Genomic DNA, 22,059 nt, shown 5'->3' with positions numbered 1-22,059 from the left:
GTACCCACAAGCCTGGATCTTACATGAAACAGAAAAAGCATGAACTTGGTAAAAATGAAAATGAGTTTTTCACGAGAGGCTTTTCCTCTGTACTAAGAAATGCTAACAGATTAGCAGGAAAAAAAAAAACTTGCTTAACATTGAAAGACCATAATGAGTCTTTCTATAGACAGGGTTTCAGTAATAAGAGAGTCCTTTTGCTGGTTTTGATTATTTGGTCATGGGAACTGCCATAAATGCCTCATGTAAGCAAAATTTACATGAAAAGAAATAAGAAAAATCATAACACTCCACAAGTTTCAAGATAACCAGAGGGAGGAAAGGGAATTCATTGTATATGCTTTCTAGCAGTGACCAAATAAAGGTTACGAGCATCAACAGAAAGATACATTATTAACTGTGTCTTGTCTCACTCTGCATATGGCTGAGATGCTGATTCCAAGAATTTCTTGAAGGCTCTTCAAAGGGTTTGAATACTATCATGATATTCCTCATGGGCAGGTGGGATCACTCAACTACAAAGCAGCTTGTACAGAACATTTATCACTTTCTGGGAATGGCCCCTCACAAAGCTGTTCTAACATGGCTAATGGGAACACTGGGAGCCTGATTAAGGTTTACTTAACCTTAGTTGCTAGATTTTACTAACTAGGAGCTGAATTTGACCCAAAACATATTCTAGCACCCCAACAAAGAAGTTAATATTGCCAAAACCACATTCAGTCAGCATCCCAAGGAACAAAGAGCTCGGATCCCCATGTGAGCCCTGGCAATGGCATCATGCCCAGCTAAACACAACTGTCCTGTGATTGACTGCATGTACTGCTAGGAACTGTGTTATTTTGAGCACCTCATGAGTCTCATTCCCAGAATCTCAGTGCATTCCCAGTCTCATTCCCATGTACCTGAGTATCCTGGAAAGCTTGTTCAGGGCTTAAGAAGGCAGCACCAGGACAGACTCAGCTGAAACAGTCCAATTCTGATTTTGCTTATGCAAATGCACATGGGAACAGAAATACTACCCGGTGAGGATAAGGTATTGGAAGGCAGGTGTTCCAGAGCTGCTGACAAGAGCTCTCAGGGACCACAGCTCCAGGGAAAGGGTAAATTCAAGTGCACACCCCTCCTGCACAGGGCCAGTCACAGCTAAGGCTGCTGCAACACTTGATTAGGGCTCATGTCACACATCACGTTTCTGACAAGCCACCCTCCCAGTCACTCCCTGCACTGCTGACAGGGCCTCCAAGAGGGATCTGTGTGCTCCACATTGGGCCTTGTGATTCTTTCCTAGGGAATAAGGGCAGAAGTCTAATCTGAGGGAATAATTTTTCTCCACTCCAACAGGAAACCACAGTGTGATACATATCCTCTCCTTCCAGCGGCACCAGCTACAGGTAAAATACTTTGTGGAATAGTGTCCACAGAGGTATCCCTGACAGGAGAATAAATTCCCAGGTTAAGATTCCCAGCAGCATGCATGAGACATCTCTGCAGTAAACGCTACAGTGACTTTGCATTTACTCAATTTCACCGATCAAGGGGGTGTGAAGTCACACTTTGGGGAGCCCTTGTGGGGACAACGGGGCTTTGTATTCTAAAAAGGCTTTCCAAACACACCCACTGCAGCACAGTGGGAACATGCAGGTGGATCCCCCCAAACCAGCAATGGGCAACAGCCTAACTTCCCCTGTGCTGCTGAAAGTAAAAACAATCCACATACTTTTAACAACAGCTCTTGCTGGAACTGAATTTTACCCAGTCAAGCACAACTTCCACAGACACTGTAAACTGTCCCTCCCTGTCAGCCCCTCAAGGCACAAAACACTGATTAGTTCAGTGGAATGTGCTAAAAATGGCAAGAAGAGGCAATGCTGCCTGACCTAAAGCCAGATGGGTCCAGTATTAGCAGCAAGCCAGTTTCTGGTGGAACAAGTCTGTATTGGCTTGCAGACAGTATGTTAATAGACCCCGTGGTCTGGGAGAACTTAATTGAGGGTAAGCAGTCGAGGAAAAAAGCATCTCTGACTGGATTTTTACTGCTACTCCAATACACACACTGAGCAGTAAAGCACCCTCAGGGAAATCTCACAGCCAGGTCAGAATAGTGCTGCACTCAGGAGCAAGCACTTCGAAAAGCTGAATGGGAGAAACTCGACACTAATCAGCTCTACAAGCAAAGAACATCACCCCCAACGACAGGCAAAGCTGCCACTGTTGCTGTGAGAGCTGGATCAGAGAGAGCAGGGAACAATCTTGGGTTCGAACAGCCATCATGTAAATGAAGAAATACCCCAGTGGTACCAGGGAAGGACCAAGCTAACACCCTCCACACAGCTATTATGACATTTGCCACCTCCTGCCCTGCCAGACTTCATTCCAACTTCCTGACAGCGTTTGGCAGTACCCTTGACTGGCAGTGCATAATTCAGCAGCTTGCTTTCCTTTGGACTCTGAAACACAGTAATTCCACTGGCGTGCTCCATGCACTCTGTAAGGCATGAGCCTTGTTTGGAATAGGGGTCTGCTTGGTGTGGGGTATACTTGCAAATTAGATTTGATGGTTTCTTTGCCCCTCAGACACTGCACTATCCCTATCCAGCTTCCCAGTAAACAAAATGCTTCCACTGAAATCCAAGTTGGCAGGCAATAATACTAAGAGGAGCTGTCAGCACTGCTTGGTTTCTCTAAGAAATCATATGTGAACTACAGGGCACACACCCTCTGCTGCTGCAGGGAGATGTGGAGCTGTGCCCATTCACATCCCAATCTGGCCACAGCCAGCTTGCTTGACTTACTTACCCTGAATCTTGGCCCCTAAAGGCCAAGATTTGCTGATTGACATCTGCTTGATAAGTGTGTCCCACACTTTTATGTGGGAAAGAAGGAAGATTTGTAAGACCTTCCCCCTCCATTCCCATCTCCTGACTGCTCTCTTGGAAAACCAGCACAATCCTGTACAGAAAATGCAGAGTGGGGAGGAGGGGAAGTTTATGAAAACAGAAGGTGGTGGGAAGGCAGCTAGAGTCAGGCCTGCTATGCTGGGAATGGGGAGGATAGAAAAGAAAGATAAAACTGGTGTGGTAATTCCGCCATTCCAGAGATATTCTCTAGTATAGGCATCAAAGAGCTGCTGGGGGAGCCAACAAAGGTCTCAACGTTGTCATGTCTTATCTGTTAGTCATGAATTTTCAACACAATATTGTTTTCTACTGAAACAGGCATATATGGGTTCCAGTCTCTGCTCCAAATGCTTAAAGGATCAGTAAGATGTGTGTTAAACCATACATAGCCCATACAGCAATTGAAACAGCCTGAAGAAAAGGACACCCTGCTCACTTTTAAACCGTGATCTCAACGTCCGAACCTCACCGACCGACTCCCCTCCCTTCCCAGACAGTGGTGGAGCTCACTGCCGTCTCATCCCAGCTCCCATTAAGCCTTTTCACACACAGCATTTGAACAAACAGTGGATGCAGAGGAGACTGAGTGTATCCCACCACCGCTGGAAAGCCCTTCAGCGCCCTGGACAAGAAGAGCAGCTTCACTCTCTCCCTACATCCCTGCACAGACAAAGCTCTGGGCAGACATCCTCTGTTCCTTCCAGTGCATGTTGCACGATGCACACCTAGGAATGCCCTTGCCTGTATGGGAATGTACATGCCTGTATGGGAATGCACATACACTGAAGAGGCAGCTTGTATCCTGCTAGCAAAGCAAAAATTTAAAAAATAGTAATAACCTCACTGAACACCACTAAATTTTTCTGCTAGAGCCCCAGTGTGCCGTTACAGGGACAGTGACACATGGTTGGATTCAATGAGTCTATAAACCTCTCCCATTCCCTCCTGCATTTATGATCAAAGGCAGAAGAGAGCTGAAGCAGAGTTGCCCAGTCCTTTCTCCTGATGACTCCTTCCTACCCTTGCTATGTATCCTTCCTATTCCTTGCTTAGTTAAGACCACTGTGGCACTTGTTTAGCTCCCCAAACCAGATTTTCCACCATTCCCTCCCAAGAGATGGTTTTACCTATCTCAGGCTTTCCTTGGCATTACATACCCACCAAGGGAGTGCCAGGGGGCAGGAGCCAGACAAGTTGCTGGCTAACTCTGTGCTAGAGTGCCTCAGAGAGTTACTATGTGCATCCTGTACAACACAGCCCCTGATCCACAGAAACACAGAAAGGCAGTGAGCTTTTTGGGTCACATATTTCTACAGTGCACAAAGACTGTACTTACATGTTTGGCTTGTAAGCATGTGATGAAAGCTCAAAAAATGTGATAAATTCTTTTCTGTAAGGCAGACGGCAGGACAAAGTAGGAAAGATAGCCACAAACTGAATAAACATTAAAGATGAAATTAACATCTTTCACACCCTGGAGAAGCCAGCTATAAAACAAGAGGTGTCACATTGTACTCTAAACTTCCGTCATTAACTTACTGGGAGGAAGGTGAGTTCTCAGGTAAGAAAAGCAGCACAATGTGCACAATTTAGCTACCTATCAAACATGGCAATTCTCTCCTTTGAAACAGCTGTTGTGAGAGAATGTAGAACTACAGTGGTCACAACCTAAAGGATCACAGCCATTCCCCTCTGCCTAGTCTAAGAGCACCTTCTGCACAAACTGTTAGATCCAGACAGCTCATAAATAGCAACTACCCAACTACCTCAAATCATGCTCTTGGATGTTGCCATGTTCTACTAGTTTTATTTTCATAAAGGGCAAAAACAAAACAATACTAGAAACATCAAAAGGGCAAAAATAAAATACTACTAGAAACATCAAAAGGTCTTGAAAGTGCTGAAGGAGACACACAAACATTTTACTCTCAGACATGTTACAGTTACATGAATACTTCCCAAGTGCCATAGTTCAAACAAAAATATATTCGTACAAATTAAAAAAAAAAATACGATTTATATACACACACCATGGAATTAGCTTACATCACTTCATAACAAAAAACAGTGCAAAAAAAAAAAAAAAGGAAAGGTGAGTTGCTACCATTGGAATGGCTCACAATAATTAATAATTCAAAATGGCATAATTAACACTGCACAGGAAACCATGAGGCAAGGAAGAAGGTTCCAGACCAACCCCCTAACCTTGCCATCAGAACTAATCCAGTTCTGGATTATTTTTCCCTTAGTGGTGCTCTGTTAAAATGTTACAGGCACGTAGGTTAGAGTGAGTCTCTTGGTAAATCACTAAGCAACTAGAGCCAGGGTAGAAGCAGTAAGTGTGCTTTAAGAAGGGAATTAAGTAACTAAAGTGTGAAAACAAGACTGATTCAACACAAGTACCTTGGCATCAGTCCTCATCAGAAGGGAAATGCTGCATCTTCAAATGTCAGGTGAACTTGTAATTCCTTTTCTGCAGTCTACAGAACAGTAACTGCATGCTGAGATTTCCCTTTAAAGCAGCTGACAGGGTCACCCACCATCCTCATTGAAAACTTCTTTACTGAAAGAATGGAAGGGTGTGTTCTCTAGCTGAAACACTTGAATAAGATGCCGAGGCAGAGCAGCCAGTGCTGCCAACAGGCTGAAGGCAAGGTGCCTTCTCATGGGGAAGCATCTGGTGCTCAGAAAAACCTTGACGAGATTCTCCAGCCGAACTTGTCTGGATTTCCCAACTCCAGCCTCAGCAGCAATGACAAAGACATCCTGCAGCAAAATATCCTGCTGTTTGTGTACAGAAATAAAACAGGACCAGCTCAAGGCAAACGACCTAAGGAGCCCTATTCATGTGCAGGAACAGAGGGAACCTTCCCTTCCATACACACTTAACATGAGCAGGAGGAAAAACATTTGTCATGGAGAGACACAGGACATTCTTGACAGGTGCTCTAACAGTACAGGATTGCCAATTCCACATTTGAGTGATCTGAAATCCCACAAAACCAGGATTCCTGTGATTTGTAACTACCCAGGAGCACAAATCCTTTGAATGAAAGGTAGCCTAACATAAGCATATTTCAAACTTAAGAGTCCAGCTTCAGGGAGTGCAAAAGGGTGCTGCAAGTTTCTTGGGATAGCTCAGAGCTCAGGGAGCACAGGCATTTTAGACATCACCTGCAGAGACTATCCAGACAGAACAAACATCCTTTCTCTACTTACAGGGAAAGAACTCGCCAATCAAGAGTAGTAGCTGATGCCAACTCCTATGTTTTAAGGAAATACAGCAAATCAACAAAGTCTGCCTTCCTTCTGCCCCAGCTCCCACATAGCTAGCTCCTTATGGCAGACAACAGGTTAACTGGAGGGCTCAGAGGCTGTATAGAAGCTTTTCTGGAATACATTCCCCATGTAACTTGGCCCAGTCTCTTGGCTGAGAGAATGCTCTGTGCTTTATCAAGCCAATCAGTTCTGCAGTCCCTGAGGCACAGCACTGGCTTCCCACTGAGGGTTATCTGCACAGAGAACTCAGGAGGGCAGGTGCCTGCTGGAACAATACAGGTGCTGGCCAGGATGGTACCTGCTAAAGCACTGAACTGGCTGCAACTGGCTCCTAAGTGCTGATTTTACCCTCACAGACTGTTGCAGTTGCAAACATTATCCCAAGCATTTTTAGAGCACAGACAGCCCCACTTATCACCTGCAGCAGATCCTACCTAAGTTACCAGCACCAAGTATCCCTCCTTATGGCAGCCTGAAACTACAGCAGCTCCTCTCATGACACAGAGATAATTCAACCAAGTCCAAAGACCCTCAGTTCTATTTGCCTCCAGAAAGCACTGGAGGTTCCCTGGTCTCTGACTCCAGCTGGAAAGGTGCCCCAGGCTCTCACTGTTTGAGCAGTGCAAGGACAAAGTGCCTACAAATGCCAAGAAATGCAGGAATGTCAAAGTGGAGTGCCACCAAGCACCTTAGAAGAGTCTCTTACAGGGAGATAGTAGCAACAGCTAACAGGAAAGAGATCTCCCTTCTCTGAGATGCTTTGCAAACATATTTATAAACATATATAAATATATTCATAAACCCAAACAGTAACTGAAATGTAACCATTTTGAACTCCAAATCTGCTGAGCTGCTCTCAAAAGTCATCTGCTGTCAAAAACATCACAGCAGAAACATTTCCTCATGGAAGAAGGAAAGAAATTAAGAACAAATGAAGACAGTGAAAAAACACAGGCAAAGGGGAACACTTGCAAAGAGCGGTATATTTCCAAAATGCTGGATTTTTTAATACTGCTTTTGCAAAAAACCATCCTCCAGAGCAGCTATTTGGTCTCTGCAAACTTCAGTATCTCCTCTCAGCTGTGACAGCAACCCCCTTCTCACAAAAATAAGGCAACAGTTGCAGAAACAAGGGAGGAAGAGGAAAAGGCAGTCATACAGGAGGAAGGGAAAGATGCTGCAGTTCTTTGCCCAGGACATAGTGGCAATGGTTCTTTTTTCCAACTCTTAAGAAAACCCCAAAACAAAACGGCAGAACACACAGTGTTAGGACAACATCTGATGGAAAGAGATAACTGGGGGACAGGGGAAGAAAACACCTGGATCAAGAGTTGTCAAACCAAGTGCCGGAGGCCAATCAACAGCTCTGGGCTCAGGCAGCTCCTCTAATTCTCTGGCTAGCAAGATGTTTTCCAGTTCCCCAGGCTTGATATGCATGTGAGAAGCCAAACGGCAAGTCTTGGGCCTTGTGGGGTCCAAGCAGAATGCGAGCGTGTGTGCAGGCTTGGAGGAGGGAGGAAGCCACACTGACAGTGGGGCAGGGGCATCAAATGGTCTGATAGTGTTGTCTCAGTCTTGCCTGCAGGAATTCATGGGTCAGGTTGTGCCGAGTGATTATCCCAACAACCTTAAACAGGAAGAAAAGAGGAAGAAAAGATACAAGTCGGTATCAGAGATGAGCCACTAAGAGACATCCACAACAGAGTGGTCATTCTTTTCAACACCCCAAAAGGAGGAAACCTGAAAGCAGTTCTTGGCCAGTGCTGAGTTAGAGTGGATTCAAGTTCAAACAACATCCCTCCCTCTCCCAACACTTACTCTCCAGGCAAGAATGCTGATTTAACTACCCGAACAAACAGTTTAACCATTGCTGTGGTGGAACCAGCAGGACCCCCTGCCTAGGAAGAGAAATCCTTTCTGTGTCAGATGGCATAAGGATGTAACTAAATCCTTCGGGAAGTGAAAACTGCAATTAGAAATAACAAAGCTGTCTTTTATGGCTTCATTCAAGACATTTCTGGTATTCCACAGGGCATGACTTCAGATAGCTCCTATCAGATACATTCAAGGAAGCTCTATAGGCCAAAACAGAGAAATGGTCAAGACTAGCTAAGAGGTGACTGCACACTGGCAGGTGACAAAAGGGACTCTCTCCCAGCCTGCTGTCCACATTTCAGCTCATGAAACACCTCACTGATTTTACATACTGAAAGAGTTTAGAACTAGGCTGTTCTCTAGTACTGCAAGAGCATCTTGTACTAAAATGGAACAAGCCAACATCTCTTGTTTGCAACTCACAGGCTCTGCAGAGTAACTACGGGGAACCCCAAGGCAGAAAAAGCAGTGCTGCCTCACACAGACCCGGTCAGGCTTAAAGGAAACAGCTTCTCATTGTGGTTATAGGAAGTTGCTGACATCTACCGACAGTTCCTGAGCATTGTAGATGGCAAAGAGACAAGGACAGTGAGTCAAGCACAAACCATTTAAACAGTCCTTTGCTTTGCTGCTCCTGTGAGTAGGAACAGAATACAATTCTGTTCCTACAGACAAACCTCTTGCCCCAACATATAGGAAATTTTGCTCTTGGCCTTGAATAAAGCTGTGAAAGGAAAGGTAAATTAGTGGCCTCTGATGAGCTCAAGGCCTCTCAATAGATACAAGAATGGGACAGTTCTACAGGCTGCACACCTGAAACAGGAGAGATGCACATCCTGCTCTTTGCAGGTAAAGGGGAAGCAGGCTGGGACACAAAAGATGGCAACAAAGTCACAGTAATCAACAAGCCTTCAGGGCCCTAAAAAGATCACATTCTGATCTCTGTAAAGCATTTCTGTTTGATGTTAGAAGAGATCCTAATTGTATCAAAGATGGAAAATGTTGCACAAACACTGTGGCCTCCTTGCTCAGCTAAGAAAAGACAAGGACTCACCTCTCCAACTGCATTTACAACTGGTAAATGCCTGAGTCCCATTGTCCTGAACAGGTTGAAGACTTGTGACACATGAGTATTTGGAGAGACAGTAAAGGGTGATGGGTTCATGTATGGGGTGACATCCTAAGAAAGAAAAACAATCATGTTATTTACAAGAGGCATTTTCACTGTCTCTAGGAATCACCAACCAGCAATTCTTACAAGTCCTCCATGGCACTGATGCCTGGACAGGGTATTTGACTGGGATCATCTTCTATTTCTGCACAAATATGACATTATTTTCATTTGGTTTGTTGGGAAGTTGAACTGGACAGGCAACACCTTATTCTAGAAGTAAAGCAACAATAGACATTGTTACCTCATAGCAGGGGATTTCCACATGCAGAGAAGGCCGAGTGTTTGAGGAGCACAGGATGCTGGTCACTGCACCAAAGGGTGTATTAAGCATGCTCTCAATGTTTTTTAAAGGCTTTGGACAATCGTGAATATGTATCAGGAGACACTGTCACACTGCAGTGCATATCTTACCACTATCATACGAGGGTTCAGCAGTGTGAGGTCCAGATCATGGATATCTGGATAGCGGGGATAATCCTCTGACATCTCTGCATGGGACAGACGGGGCTGACTTGCACTCTGCAATTAAAACAAACCCCACTGAACCCATGTGTCACCATTCCGGACAACACAGGGGCTGCAAGCAGCACAGGAAACCATGCCCTGCAATTGCTCCCCCAGATCTCCTTCTCCCACACCCACACATCCACCTTCTGCAGAGGTGCTGTTACCCAAACCTATGCAGGCCTTTAGCTGACACAGAATGGACCTGCTCCCCAACTTCTGACTAATCTACACTTGACATTGGAGGGCAGCAGGAAATCAGCCTTATAGGAGCTGGGCCTCAGATACTCTCACTGATCTCAGTGACACAGCTGACGTTGTTCTTGTGAGACCTCAACACACAGCAGTAGAACACACAGTATATACAGCTGGGTGCTCTATTTGCATTTAATATCTGCCCTCTATTCTCCAGTTCTGACAGGATGACATCGTTATGCAACGAACAGGTCTGCTGGATGACTTTGTAAACAGTGGCTGTCCTTTTCCTGGGGATACTTAAACAGAAATTCAACTTTCTTTACTCTAAGAGCTGCAAGGGAGAATTCACATTACCTGTCTGCAACTTTTAAAACACACATGCATTCCTTAAAGTGTAAAAATAGGTAAATTCTTTTTGACAGCCCATGAATATTGTTCCCAACCTCCTCAGCTGAGGAGGCAGGGATGTCTATGCTGCAATTCCTGAACCGGAAGACTCACCGACTGGCTCTCGGAGTAGCAAACCCCCCGGTCAAGAAGGGTGACCAGCTGTGAGCGCAAGATCAAGCCATGGAAGGTCAAGGGTCTGAAGCGTTCCTCCATGGTCCACTCCTCACTGGGAGACTGGTCAGGGTACAGGTTGGGGTAAGGAGTGTATCTGTGATGGATTTAACACCATGTGTTACAAGCTTCACATACCCCAACTCCCAAAAGAGCAGCTATTTCAGCTCTTTGCAACCTTCTCCTGAACATTTCAGGGGCTCTTGCTAGGGACAAGCAAGTCTTCACAAAACAAAATAGGAGAAAGGGGTCAAGAGCCATTATGTGGTCAGAGCAGCAGAATGGGACAGTCTCCTAACTCAATTTCAAATCACTTGCTATTAAAGCAATTTTCAGTGCCAAATTATTCAGATTCTAATAAATGCTAAAGCATCTGGCAAAATGTCAGGGTCAGGATGCCACTCATGAAAGTCACAATCACTAACTTAGAAAATGATTCACTAGACTGGCCTTCTGCTTGGAAGCAACAGCAACGCAAGCCTGGTGACTCAGGCCATTTACCAGAAAGGTGGGATCAGTATCGTGGCACCAGGTCATTACCTAGGATAAGTGAGCTTTCCAGATCACTCATTTTTGCAGACAAGAGGACATCGATTTCTGCAGAGATCTTCCCAGGTACTCCATCCTCTCCAGGAAATATATTTGTGTAGGTGTTTGAAGGAAATTTAAGAGGTTGGACATAATCAACCCACTTGCCTGGGACTCGGTCACAGGTGTGAGCCAGAGCACTGGCTCCTGACACCTGACAAATCAGTTCTAGAACATGGACACCAGCACTGTTTCTGCTGACATATGGAATGACAGAACCTGTACGAAGCATTCTCTATAACACATCTCAACACATGGAAAAACCCTGTTTCCATATGTTTGTGCCTACCAGGATCTCACCTTCTCTCCAGCATTTGTTGCAGCAGATCCTCCTTTTCAGGAGGCTCCTCTGTGGCTATGTGCTCATCACACATGTTACGCAGCTCACTCGAAGGGTAGGATTTCATGGACTGGCTACGCTTGCGCTGCTCTCCAGCTCGGGTGAGGATGCTGGATTTCTGGATACAACGATTTTCAGATACTCACTAAGCAAGTCAACAGTTATCCAAGAGTGACTATGAAATACTTGATCATAGCTTTGTGCCACCACGTAACATGTTCATTAGCCACTGCTGCTGCAGGACTTCTAAGAATAGCCAATAGGACTGCAATATAATAACAAATCCAAACTTTTCCATGTCTATCCTAAAGATTACTTTGTCCTCTTAACTTCTGCCTCCAGGAATACAGCCCGCTCTGCATGGAATGAAATGGAGTTCTTAAAAACTCTGTATTGCAGTAGGTGCTTATCTCTGACCTGAATTCTGCCCAAAAGCCTAAATAACTAAAGCAAGGCCATTTCATATGCAAAACAAAGCTCTCTACTCTTCAACCTATCAAACGAGCAACTCTTTACCTTGAATTTGATGTTGTTACTTATTAGTTGATTGCCTTTCATGAACTCCCTCTCATTGCCCCGATTCTCTGTCACCACAGGGAAGGCATGATGGACAGTTGTGCGCAGGATGCTAACAAGGGACTGAATCCGGGTGTGCGGGTACACGTATGTCAAGTTGGGTTCCATGATGTCACTGGCTCGTAGTCTGAAGAAACAGAAATCCAAGATTGCTGCATGCGTGTCAGTGACAGAAGGCTGGCGATGAACAAACATGGAAACAAACCAGTCCCTAAACAAGATCCTGAAGGAGTCTGCTGCAGTTAAGTTCTGCTAGCTTCTTGCACCTGTGTGCTCACCTTCATTGTGGTATCAGCAGTGATGGCACAATTGATTTTTTTTTTTATAACAGAACATTGTATCAGTGATGCACTAGAGGAAAGGTAGAATGTTCCAACTTAAAATAAAGGAAGTTTTTAAACACTGCTGGGAAGAGACAACAGGTGGGAAGAAGATGACACTCCATAAGAAGCAAAGTCAGATGGAATGTTTCACAGAGTTCTTGATGAACCTCCCAAATCCATCCTGCAGATTTCCATCCATCCACCCCCTCAGAAAGGGCTTCAGCATCTCTTTCCTGCCGCAGGCCTGGTGCACAACTCCTTTCACAGCAGCCCTCACAGTTGCTCCTCAAAGCAACCAGGTTTGTTGGAGATGAAACACCATCCCCCCGCATTAAAGCATTTCTGAGCAAGAACCCCCACCACAAACTCTAACCCACAGCCTGGCTATGAGGAGCATCCTTACTTATCCATTTCCACCCCTGTTTCCCACTCCAGAAGAGGGACTCCTCGCAAGTTCACATGGATGTCATAGATGCCTTTGTTGAAAAAGTCTCCTGTCCACTTGGCTACCTGCATAGCAAACAGAAGGTCTACTGAGTTGTTGCTCCAAGTACAAGACTCCTCGGCTTATGACAGCCCTGGAGTAACAAAGATTCAGGGCCAGCACATGTTCAAGCAGTCTGCAGAAAGCCAGAGCTAAGGCCCTGCACTCACCATGAGAGTGATCATTATGGGGAGTCCATAGGTGATCTCATTGGTGGACTCAATGAGGATGACAGTCAGGCTGATGGTCATGCGGACCACTCCTCCCAGGAATGCTGCTGCCCCAATCAGAGCAAAGGTTCCTGAGTAGATGTGATCCAGGCCAATGTAACTAGAGCAAACCACAGAGCCTTCAGATTAGAAAAACCTGCCTGAGAGCTCATGGTGCACCTGCAGCACATCCCTCACACACACACTTGATGCACCTTTTGAGGAGGTTGGCGACAAGGCGTCCGAAGGCAGCCCCACAAAGCAGTGATGGTACAAACAGACCACTGGGCACAGAGATCCCATATGTCCAGCAGGAGAGTAAGAAATAGAGAAGGAAGAACAGGGACAGGGTGACTGGGCTGAAAGTACCTGTAACACAAGAAGAATCATGACTAAAGGGGCACAGATCTGTCCAAGATAGAGTATTGCACCATCCACCCCTCAGCTCACAGCAGGCTCATCTCCCAACAGCTACCAAATCTCCCAGTCCAAACATACATGCAGACAATGAGTAAGTGAAAAGAGAGGAAAAGCAGGCCTTCCCATCAAGGAGACTTTCACCAGTTGTACTAGCAGTCCTCCAGAGCCATGAAGGCCTGAAGAAGCTCCTAGCCTTGTGGTGCTTATGACAAGGCTGTTCCAGGTAAGATGAAGCTCTGAAGCTTAAGCATGGGATGAGGCAGTCTCCTAACTACTCACCATCCTGGTGGAAGAGCTGCAGGATAGCTGACTCCTGAGGGTTGAAGAAGAGTGTGGCCATGTCATTGTACGTTTCATTTGGGCAAAAAAAGGTTTTGATGCTTGAATTTACATCCTCTGATATATCCTAATGCAGGACACAAAAGACATAAAGGGTTAAATTTGACTGTCTCCTACATTAGCCTTTGGGCAGAATGGGAATAACACTTCTGTTACAGTTAGCCACCCTTTGGGAAGTTCAGACCAAACATCAATAGCAGAGATAGGGCCTACAACATCAAGGGGCTCCTTGACTCAGAGCCCGAGTTGCTTTGTACAAAAGCACAATGTAGCTTTCATTATTAACCCAAGCTCCTGCAACCCTCCACAGGCTCTCACTGCAGTTCTGTTATGTACTGCACACTGTCAAAAGCTCATTACATGCCTGTGCTACTCTGCAGGGTGAACAATATGACAGAGAATATAATCTTCACATAAGAATCCCTCACCTGCAGGCTCAGGGTGTCATTGCCACTGTGCCTGCTGGAAGACATCTGCCGGCATTCCCCCAGAACCATGGAGGCTAAAAAGACCACGACGGTGGTGGTTAATGACACAAGCAAGCTCTCCAAGACTCTGAAAGACACAACAGAAACCATACACTGATGCCACACTCAGCAATGTAACCTAGTCCCAGCTCTGCACATGACTTTGATAAGGCTGCGAGAAGCAGCAGTCACCATAGCTTAGCATCAGAACAAGGGATGCTGCAAATCAAGTTGAATTATGACTTGGTTCCCAGGGATTGCCTTAGCTCCCCTTTTTAATTGCTTGCCCCAAAAAGAAGCTACTTCTGGCCAGAGAACACATAGCAGTCACACATGAAAAGCCCCAGGGTTCAGTAAGGAGGCTGTTCACATGGAAGCAATGTTCTGTACATCCTTACAGGGAAAAAGGGTAGATAGGACTGGGCAGGGTGATGTACAGTCTCTCAATCTCTTTTCTAACTGCTGAAATACACTTCTTTTGCTTTTTAAACCTGGGTTTTGTGTTTAGGAGCTGTCTAGAGCAAACAAACAGCTACTTTCAGAATAACACAGCAGTTCCCTCCCTAAATAGCACAGATATTGTGGATTTAATAAACCAACACAAATTAAAAAAAAAAAAAAAGCGAGATCAGCTATTCCTTCCACATCAGTTTGGACAAGGACACAAAAAAATCCTGCATGGAGACAAAGCTCGGGTTTGTTCAGCCTTTATGATAAAGAGCTCCCTTCACTGCCCTTACAAGAGGGATTACAATTTTCTCTGTCTCTCTGAGTCATCAAGAAATTACAGGGACTGTAACATTTGGTTTCTGGTGTTCACTTTTTAGTTCTGTGGAGGCTTCATTTTGTGATTTTTTAAATACCCAGTCTGGGATTTCCTCCAGTCCTGCTCACTGGGTCTTCTAGGCTGATGCTTTTGCTTTGGGAGCAGAGATCCCTGCACAAACTCAAGAGAGCACATATACCTGACCAGCTTTGGCTTGGGATGCACATTGCGCATGCGGTACTTGGCAAGTCTCTTGTTCAGGCAGTTAAAGGTGGCTCCAAGAAGGCCTCCTACAATCCCCATCAGAATGAAGAAGCCCAAGTCCACAGCTGTCCAGAGGTGGCATTTCTTATCAGATTCAGAGCACTGTACAGAAAAGTGTAAAAAAAAAGCATTACAGTAGTTGCTGCAATTTCCTACCAACACTTCTGTCTCCACAGCTGGAGATTTAGAACAGCTAAGACCAAAGAGGAACAATTCTGTCAGAGGATATCAGTGTATTGCAGCTAAGTACCAAGTGCCTTCCACTGAAATACAAGCACGTCAAAAGAAACCTCCAAACTAACAGACAGAAACACAGGACTAACAAGAGATTGGAGAGTGCGGAAATAACAATAAATCTTACCTTAAACTCCCCAAAGTTCAGTAGCCCAGGGAGCTGGAAAGACCCCCAGCTTCCAAACTGAATCCCAGAGCGGAAAAAATTTAGGGTGAAGGTGGCAGCCATGGAACAGAAAAGCTGTGGAAGTAGGACAAAAAAAAAAAAAAAAGGGAGGGGAAGCAAAGGTTCCCAAAATTAAGATTGGCACAGTCAGTTCTTCCTTGAGACTTATGCCTGGGAAAAGGAACTGACTGGGGAAGGGATCAGACTGCAGAGAGCCCAAGCACAAAAGCCCTCTCTCCCAGGTACACTGAATCTGCTGCCTAAAGCTGTCCCACAGCTCCAGATAATACCAGGCTCATCTCTGCCCTTGATCTCTAGTAGTTCTGGAGAACTGATAGAGCAGGCAACCTCCCTCCTGCCAAGAGAGCTCAGGAAGAGATACGATAATCTGAACACCCTCAATGGACAAGCTCTCCCAAGGGGAGCCCTCGTCTCAAGGAAGAAACACACATGAAGAGTCAGAGTCATCACTCACCACTTTCCATGTAAGTCCCTGGTTCCAGAAGGAGGAACCTTCTTCCAAACTAAAAAGAGTGCCTCCAATTGGGGCTCCAAAGGCAGCTGCAACCCCTGCAGCTGCTCCGGCAGATACAAAATCCCTTTTATCCCTGAAATGAAGAGAAAAACAATCTCAGTTTAGCAAATTAGAGCTCTGGAGATGCTTAGGTTCTGAAAAGTAAGAGATCATCCCCATGTATGGATATATTCCAGGGATTCAGGAGTGAGAGCTGGGCGCAAAGCTGGCCATGGCAGACACCACCATTTGTTCATTAAGCTGCAGCATTGTGCTTTTTCTGTAGGGCACGAACACAGATCAAAATTCTGGTAGCCCACAACTGCCCAGTGTGTGAGGAACCATCCCAAACCACGGACTCCAACATCACTTGAAAGAATTACAGAGAGGAAAAGGCAAGAATTTGTTCACATTCAGGTGACCTAGCCTTCTCTGTAGTATATCCTAATCATAACGGGTGAGTAACTCAGCTTGTTCCCAACAATGAAGCCATTCAACCATCCACATTAAAGGTTTGAATGGGTAGAGATCTGCTGAGCAGCACAAGAGAACATCTATGAACATGGAGACCAGAGGAGCTTGGAAGAGTGACATCCTGGTGTTGTCTTGCTGCAGAATGTAACTGCAGGACTCTAGAAAGAAACTGATAGAACAACTGACTGGTGCACCCCAGCCCACCACCATTCTCGCAAGGAAGTCTGCTCACTCATCCTCCTCTCCCCTCCTTCACACCCTGGGTACAGTACCTGTCACTGCGGAAATAGGGAAAGTTAAATTGGATCTTCCTCAAAGAGATGCTCTGGAACTACAAACAAAGTAAAGATTTAGAAACATAGGAGATAGAAACTTACTCTTACAAAACAGTGCCATGACCAGGACAGTGACTCAGGCCAGCACTAACCTGTGGCAAGCCTGCACCCACGACAGCACCGCTGTGAATCATTGGACCCTCTTTCCCAACAAAAAGACCTGGAAAAACAGGGCTCATGAGGCAACGCACTTTCCCCACTGCCACCCTCCCTTGCTGACAATGCCAGAAGAGATCAGCTCACCACTCCCATGCCATGGCACAGCTCTCTGTGCCAAGCCTGTAGCTCCTCACAGGGAGGTGCCGACACCCTCCTCCCTCAACAACCCCAAATGTTTGTGAAGACTTGCACAGATTTTGCACTCCAAGTGGGTGGAATAATTGAAAAACAACTGTTACAAGGACTCTGAACTCTCCAGGTTATTCTGCCCTGCTGCCTTCGGGCTCCTGACAATGTGTCCTGGAACATTCTCAGGTCTCTCTCTTGTGCCACAAAGAGTCACATCTGACTAGTCCACTCAGAAAACCACCTTTTTCCCTGATAGCCCTGATCCTTCTGTTTATTCTCTACTCTATAAATGCACTCAAGGCTCATGACTCTGCTCCAAACCACCAAAATTATTCTACTGGAAAGACAGGGCCTTCTGTGCCCTATGTAAGCAGAGACAGCTTTTTTTCCCCTTCAGTGACTCCTTCCCCCAGAAAGATCAACACGCCAGAGCCCTCCTTACCTCCTGCCACACTGAAGAGCACTCCCATAGCTTTGCACACCACTGTCCGCAGTCGCACAACGCCTGGAACCTTCACCCCATTGAGGTAGCACTTAATTTCAGGAATTCCTGACCCAGCTGCTACAGGCTGCAGAAAAGCAACACTGACACTATGGTGCACTAATTTCATACCCGACCAACAACATCTCATCAGAAAGCAAGGGACCAAGAGACCCTGCTTAGCTAAATCAAACAGCACTGTGAAGCTAGTATGATGGTTTTGGGGCAGAAAGTGCTTCTAGCAAGGGTATTTCATATCAAGGACCTGTGTGAGAGGAAAGGAAGGTTGTGTAAGAAGCAGCAATGGACCAAAGTCTTACTTGGATCAGGACCAGAAGACTGGCAAGAAAAACAAAGGTCAGGTTGAACCCCAGCAGCTCCAGCAAGGACAGCGCAAGGCAGCCTTTCTCAGTGCATTCTTCCACCGCTGTAGGGATGGTCAAGGAAAACAACGTTCCCCACACCAAGACACAATCACTTGGTAATACCTGGGCCTCTGACTGGCATCAAGAGCCAAGCCTGTGCTTCCTAATCCAGCCAGAGCACCTAACAACTGTCAGGAAGCCAGACTTCCTTTTCAAAGCTCAACACTGAATTATGAGGAAGGGAAACCACTAAATTTTCAGTCTCTGCTTATGTACCTGATACTGGAAACATTTCTTGGTTTCAAGGGCTGAATCACATAAGCAAGTTGAAAACTCGCTTAATCATGAACAATATGACCAAAGGCAGAAGTGTGAGAGTCAGCTGTTCTTAGCAAAACATGGGAACAGAATGGAAAAGGTCACTTGAGTCTAACAAGGCCCAAGGTAAAAGATACAGCTTTGTACCACCCGAAACTTGAGCTGGGTAAAGAGCCGCACAAAGAAATCCACAAAGAGGCCCACCTGGGAAAAAGAAGACAGAATTGCCATCAGGAATTACTACATATAAATAATAAAGACCACCCTCTAGTTAGTCCTACCAGAAATATGTACACAGGGGAGAACAGAAGATGAAGAAGACATCTTCATTTGCTTATTCAGAGCAAAGCAGCTTTGGAAACGCTGATTTCTTCCCTCTCTCTCCCCAGGACAGATCCATCCTAGAATTATTCCTGAAGAGATGCATTTCTGCATCTGATCAGTACCCATTAAAGTACTAATCTGGAGGCATTTTTAACACCCTCAACATACTTAAGGGTACCAGAAGAAAACTGGTGTTTAATTGAGGCATAGTCAGCTCAGCTAATTTTCACAGTTCAGCCATAAACTGGCATCTTTTCTTATTAAGTCTTTGCTTTGGACAAGTTTTCCTGCATGCAAAACTAAAATATTTGCCAGACTACCTTACAAAGAAAACACAGTAAATTCTGAAAGAAAAAAAAAGGCTCCCTGAAAAACAGTCTATAACAACACGCTGTAATTCCCAAAAGACAACTCCAGCTACTAAGCTCTCATCATCTTGAAAGAGAATGTTTCCTCTTCTTTACTCCTTAGCCATTGACTTCTAGATTATTCCTGCTTAGTCTCCTGAATTTTCCTCATTCCCCAAACAGCATGACCCTTACCAGTCCTGTGCAGACTCCAATAGCAAAAACCAGCATCCACTTCACTGCTTCATATTTCTGGGCTTTCTGTTTAGAAAGAGGATTAAAAAAAAAAAGTAAAATAAAAGCAACACAGAAACAGGGATTTTCTGGAAGGTGGCTTTAGGCTCCACAGCTCAATTACAGCCAGAGGGATAAATCAACAGAAGGTGGTGACAACAGCAAACTGAAAATAGGAAACTGAAAGACTGAGCATCTTGCTCACTATAAACCTGAGGATCACAGGAGATGCTGGGAGCTATAATCTCCACCTTTTTTTTTTTTTTTTGTAATAGAGAAACCAGGAGAACACACAGAACTTCTGTCATAAAGAAGAAAAAACCCATAAAGCTTCCTGCAGTGGAGCATATTTAGAATCACAGAATTAGAATCTGGGTTGGAAGGGACCTTAAAGCTCATCTCATTCCACCCCCCTGCCATGGACAGGAACATCATCTCCTTCCAGGCTGGTCAAAGCCACATCCAAAAAGGCTTTGAACACTTTCAATCCACAGTTTTTCTGGACAATTTCCACCATTTTAGCTAATGAACGAACAAGGTCCTACCTTGTTGTCCATGCTCTCCAAAATTTCCAAGTATGGGTCATTGATACAGCGATCATAATCCAAGCTCTGAAATGCCAAAAGGTCAATTTAGGAGAATCAGCCGCAACAGGTTGTGAAAAAAAATTATGTCTAGAAGACCTTGTTGAAGACTACAGAAGTCATTACTACCCCCCAGTAAATTTTGCAAACAACAGTAGGAGAAAATACTCCTGGAAACCACTTAATTTAAACATTTCCATCAGTCAGACCCTGAAAATCACAAAGTGAAAGAACGGAACAATTTCACTGCCCAAGCTGAGAGAAACAGTGAAACAAACAGAAGCACAGCCGATTTTTATACATCTTTAAAATATTGAAGTCACACTGTACAGTTTTAGACTTCTTTAAGTGTCTCCACTTGGACAGTGCAGGGGATATCACTGGATCTTTATATTCACCCTCTCACTACAACAGGAACACTAGCTAGGAACTCCTCTCCAGATGAACAGCATAAATTCTTCAGTATATCACAGTAGGGAGTTAACAGCAATAGCTCCCCAGTCACACTCACAAAACTCCACTAGTTCTATCCACATCTTCACCTTTTCAAGCCAAGCAGTAACAGGCTGGGCTGGTGACACCCATACTGACAGCAACTGCTCCAAATACTTCAGGGCCACCATATTGAGATGCAAAAAGCAAAAATCTCCTGTAAGCAGGAGAATCTGATATATGGGAAGATCTGCTGTGAGCCAGCATGACAACAGACAGCAGAAAGGCAACTGTGACCAAGTAGCTACAGATGATTTCTACAGTCACCAGGAAACAAGGCTACCAGAGCCTGTAAATCTCACACTGAAGAAGTGGAAAAATGCACCAAACTCTGAAAATGAATTTTCTCAACAAGAGTCTGACTTGAGAACAGATATTCAACCTACTAACATGGCTTTATCCCAGAATCATACAAAGATGAGGAACAGTTCTTTGCAAGCACAGCAACTCTTGCTATTTCTGCTGATGCCAAGGCAACCCAATGATCCATTTTGAGTACCAATCTGTTACAAACTCAAACAGATCAAAACCTCTCTGCAGTTCTTTTCACATTAATATCAGAAGCTGCTATTAGTTAATTCCCCACCTCATAGTCTTTGCGTGGAAGGATCTCATCCTCCTCTTCATGAGTTTCTCCTAGGATCGTCTGCAAAACAAACAAATGCAGGAAAGGAAAACCATGAAGGGAATGAATGCATCTGCAGCTGTTCATGAACACTGCTAGCAAACCCAAAATAACGTAAGTCCTATACCATTGTGGCTTATAAATTGAGAGTGTGGGTTATCAGATCACCACTTACTTTGGGGTAATGCTACAGGGTCTGACCTTACAGCTTGTCCCTCAGCCAGAACACACACCTTCTATATAGGAGCTCCCGACAGCAAAGTCCTAACCCACAACCCGTTTCCATCACAGCAACGGGTTACAGGGGAGCACAGGACAACAATTTTGAAGAGAGCACTCGGCAGTGCTGGAGTTAAAGAGAGCCCCTGCCAGCACCACTCCCCCTTACAGCTGCGAGGGGCAGCGGCTTCAGGGGCTAGGGTACGAGGCCCAGACAAAGAATGCGGGCCGCGGTAGGGACAGCGCGGGGCTCCGGCACTGGCAGTGAAGTGCCAGGCCCAGCAGCAAAACGAGCAGAAACGGGCTATGGCGCCGGGACGAGCATCGGATGAGAGGCTGGGCCAGGAGCCGCTGGCTGAAAACACCGTCCGTGAGGTGCCGACACCGGGCCCTGAGGCGCCGGGCCCAGCGCTACAGCACCGCTCACCGCCCGCCTCAGCCGCCCGCCCTTAGGCGTTCCCCAGAGGCGGGTGGGGCCAGGCCGAGACCCGGGGTGAAGGGGCTCTGCCAACACGCACGAGTCTGGGGGGGACGGGGATCGGGGGCGGCTAGGGGAGCGCGGGGCGGCGGCCGTACCAGCTCCTCCGGGGTGCGGCTCTCCCGGTCGCCGCAGCAGCAGCACAACCCGGCCCCGCACCTCGCCATCTTCCGCCACCGGCCCCGCCCCGCCCCGCCCGCCGCGCGTCACCCCCCGCGCCGGCCCCGCCCTGCATTGCCACGCCCCCACAGCACAGTCCCGCCGCCGTGGCTCGGACTGGCCACGCCCCCGCTCCCGCCCGCGAAGCCCCCGCG

General features: G+C 45.9%; 1 protein-coding gene across 2 annotated transcripts; it reads right to left on the bottom strand.

The window, feature by feature from the left end:
* Positions 1–4,791: 4,791 nt before the first annotated feature.
* On the bottom strand, positions 4,792–21,926 carry CLCN6 (chloride voltage-gated channel 6). 2 transcript variants are annotated; one of them, XM_039563839.1, is made up of 23 exons: positions 21,844–21,926; positions 21,010–21,069; positions 19,893–19,958; positions 19,309–19,374; positions 18,580–18,646; positions 18,080–18,186; positions 17,721–17,847; positions 17,083–17,150; positions 16,928–16,986; positions 16,143–16,275; positions 15,629–15,742; positions 15,203–15,369; positions 14,199–14,325; positions 13,711–13,837; positions 13,227–13,380; positions 12,973–13,132; positions 12,722–12,828; positions 11,936–12,122; positions 11,380–11,537; positions 10,432–10,588; positions 9,640–9,747; positions 9,109–9,234; positions 4,792–7,806 (listed from the first exon to the last, which is right to left on the bottom strand). In XM_039563839.1, the coding sequence occupies exons 1-23, from the start codon at positions 21,910–21,912 to the stop codon at positions 7,726–7,728; spliced, it is 2,595 nt and encodes an 864-aa protein (XP_039419773.1). In that variant the 5' UTR covers positions 21,913–21,926; the 3' UTR covers positions 4,792–7,725. The 2 variants fall into 2 exon arrangements, with proteins under 2 accessions (XP_039419773.1, XP_039419774.1); XM_039563840.1 differs by lacking the exon at positions 21,844–21,926 and adding an exon at positions 21,282–21,692.
* Positions 21,927–22,059: the final 133 nt, after the last annotated feature.

The sequence above is a fragment of the Corvus cornix genome, chromosome 21 (assembly GCF_000738735.6).
Source record: "Corvus cornix cornix isolate S_Up_H32 chromosome 21, ASM73873v5, whole genome shotgun sequence".
In the NCBI taxonomy this organism is placed as follows: domain Eukaryota; kingdom Metazoa; phylum Chordata; class Aves; order Passeriformes; family Corvidae; genus Corvus; species Corvus cornix.
The sequence above is the reverse complement of the archived record's forward strand: the minus strand, read 5'-3'. Positions and strand labels throughout refer to the sequence as shown.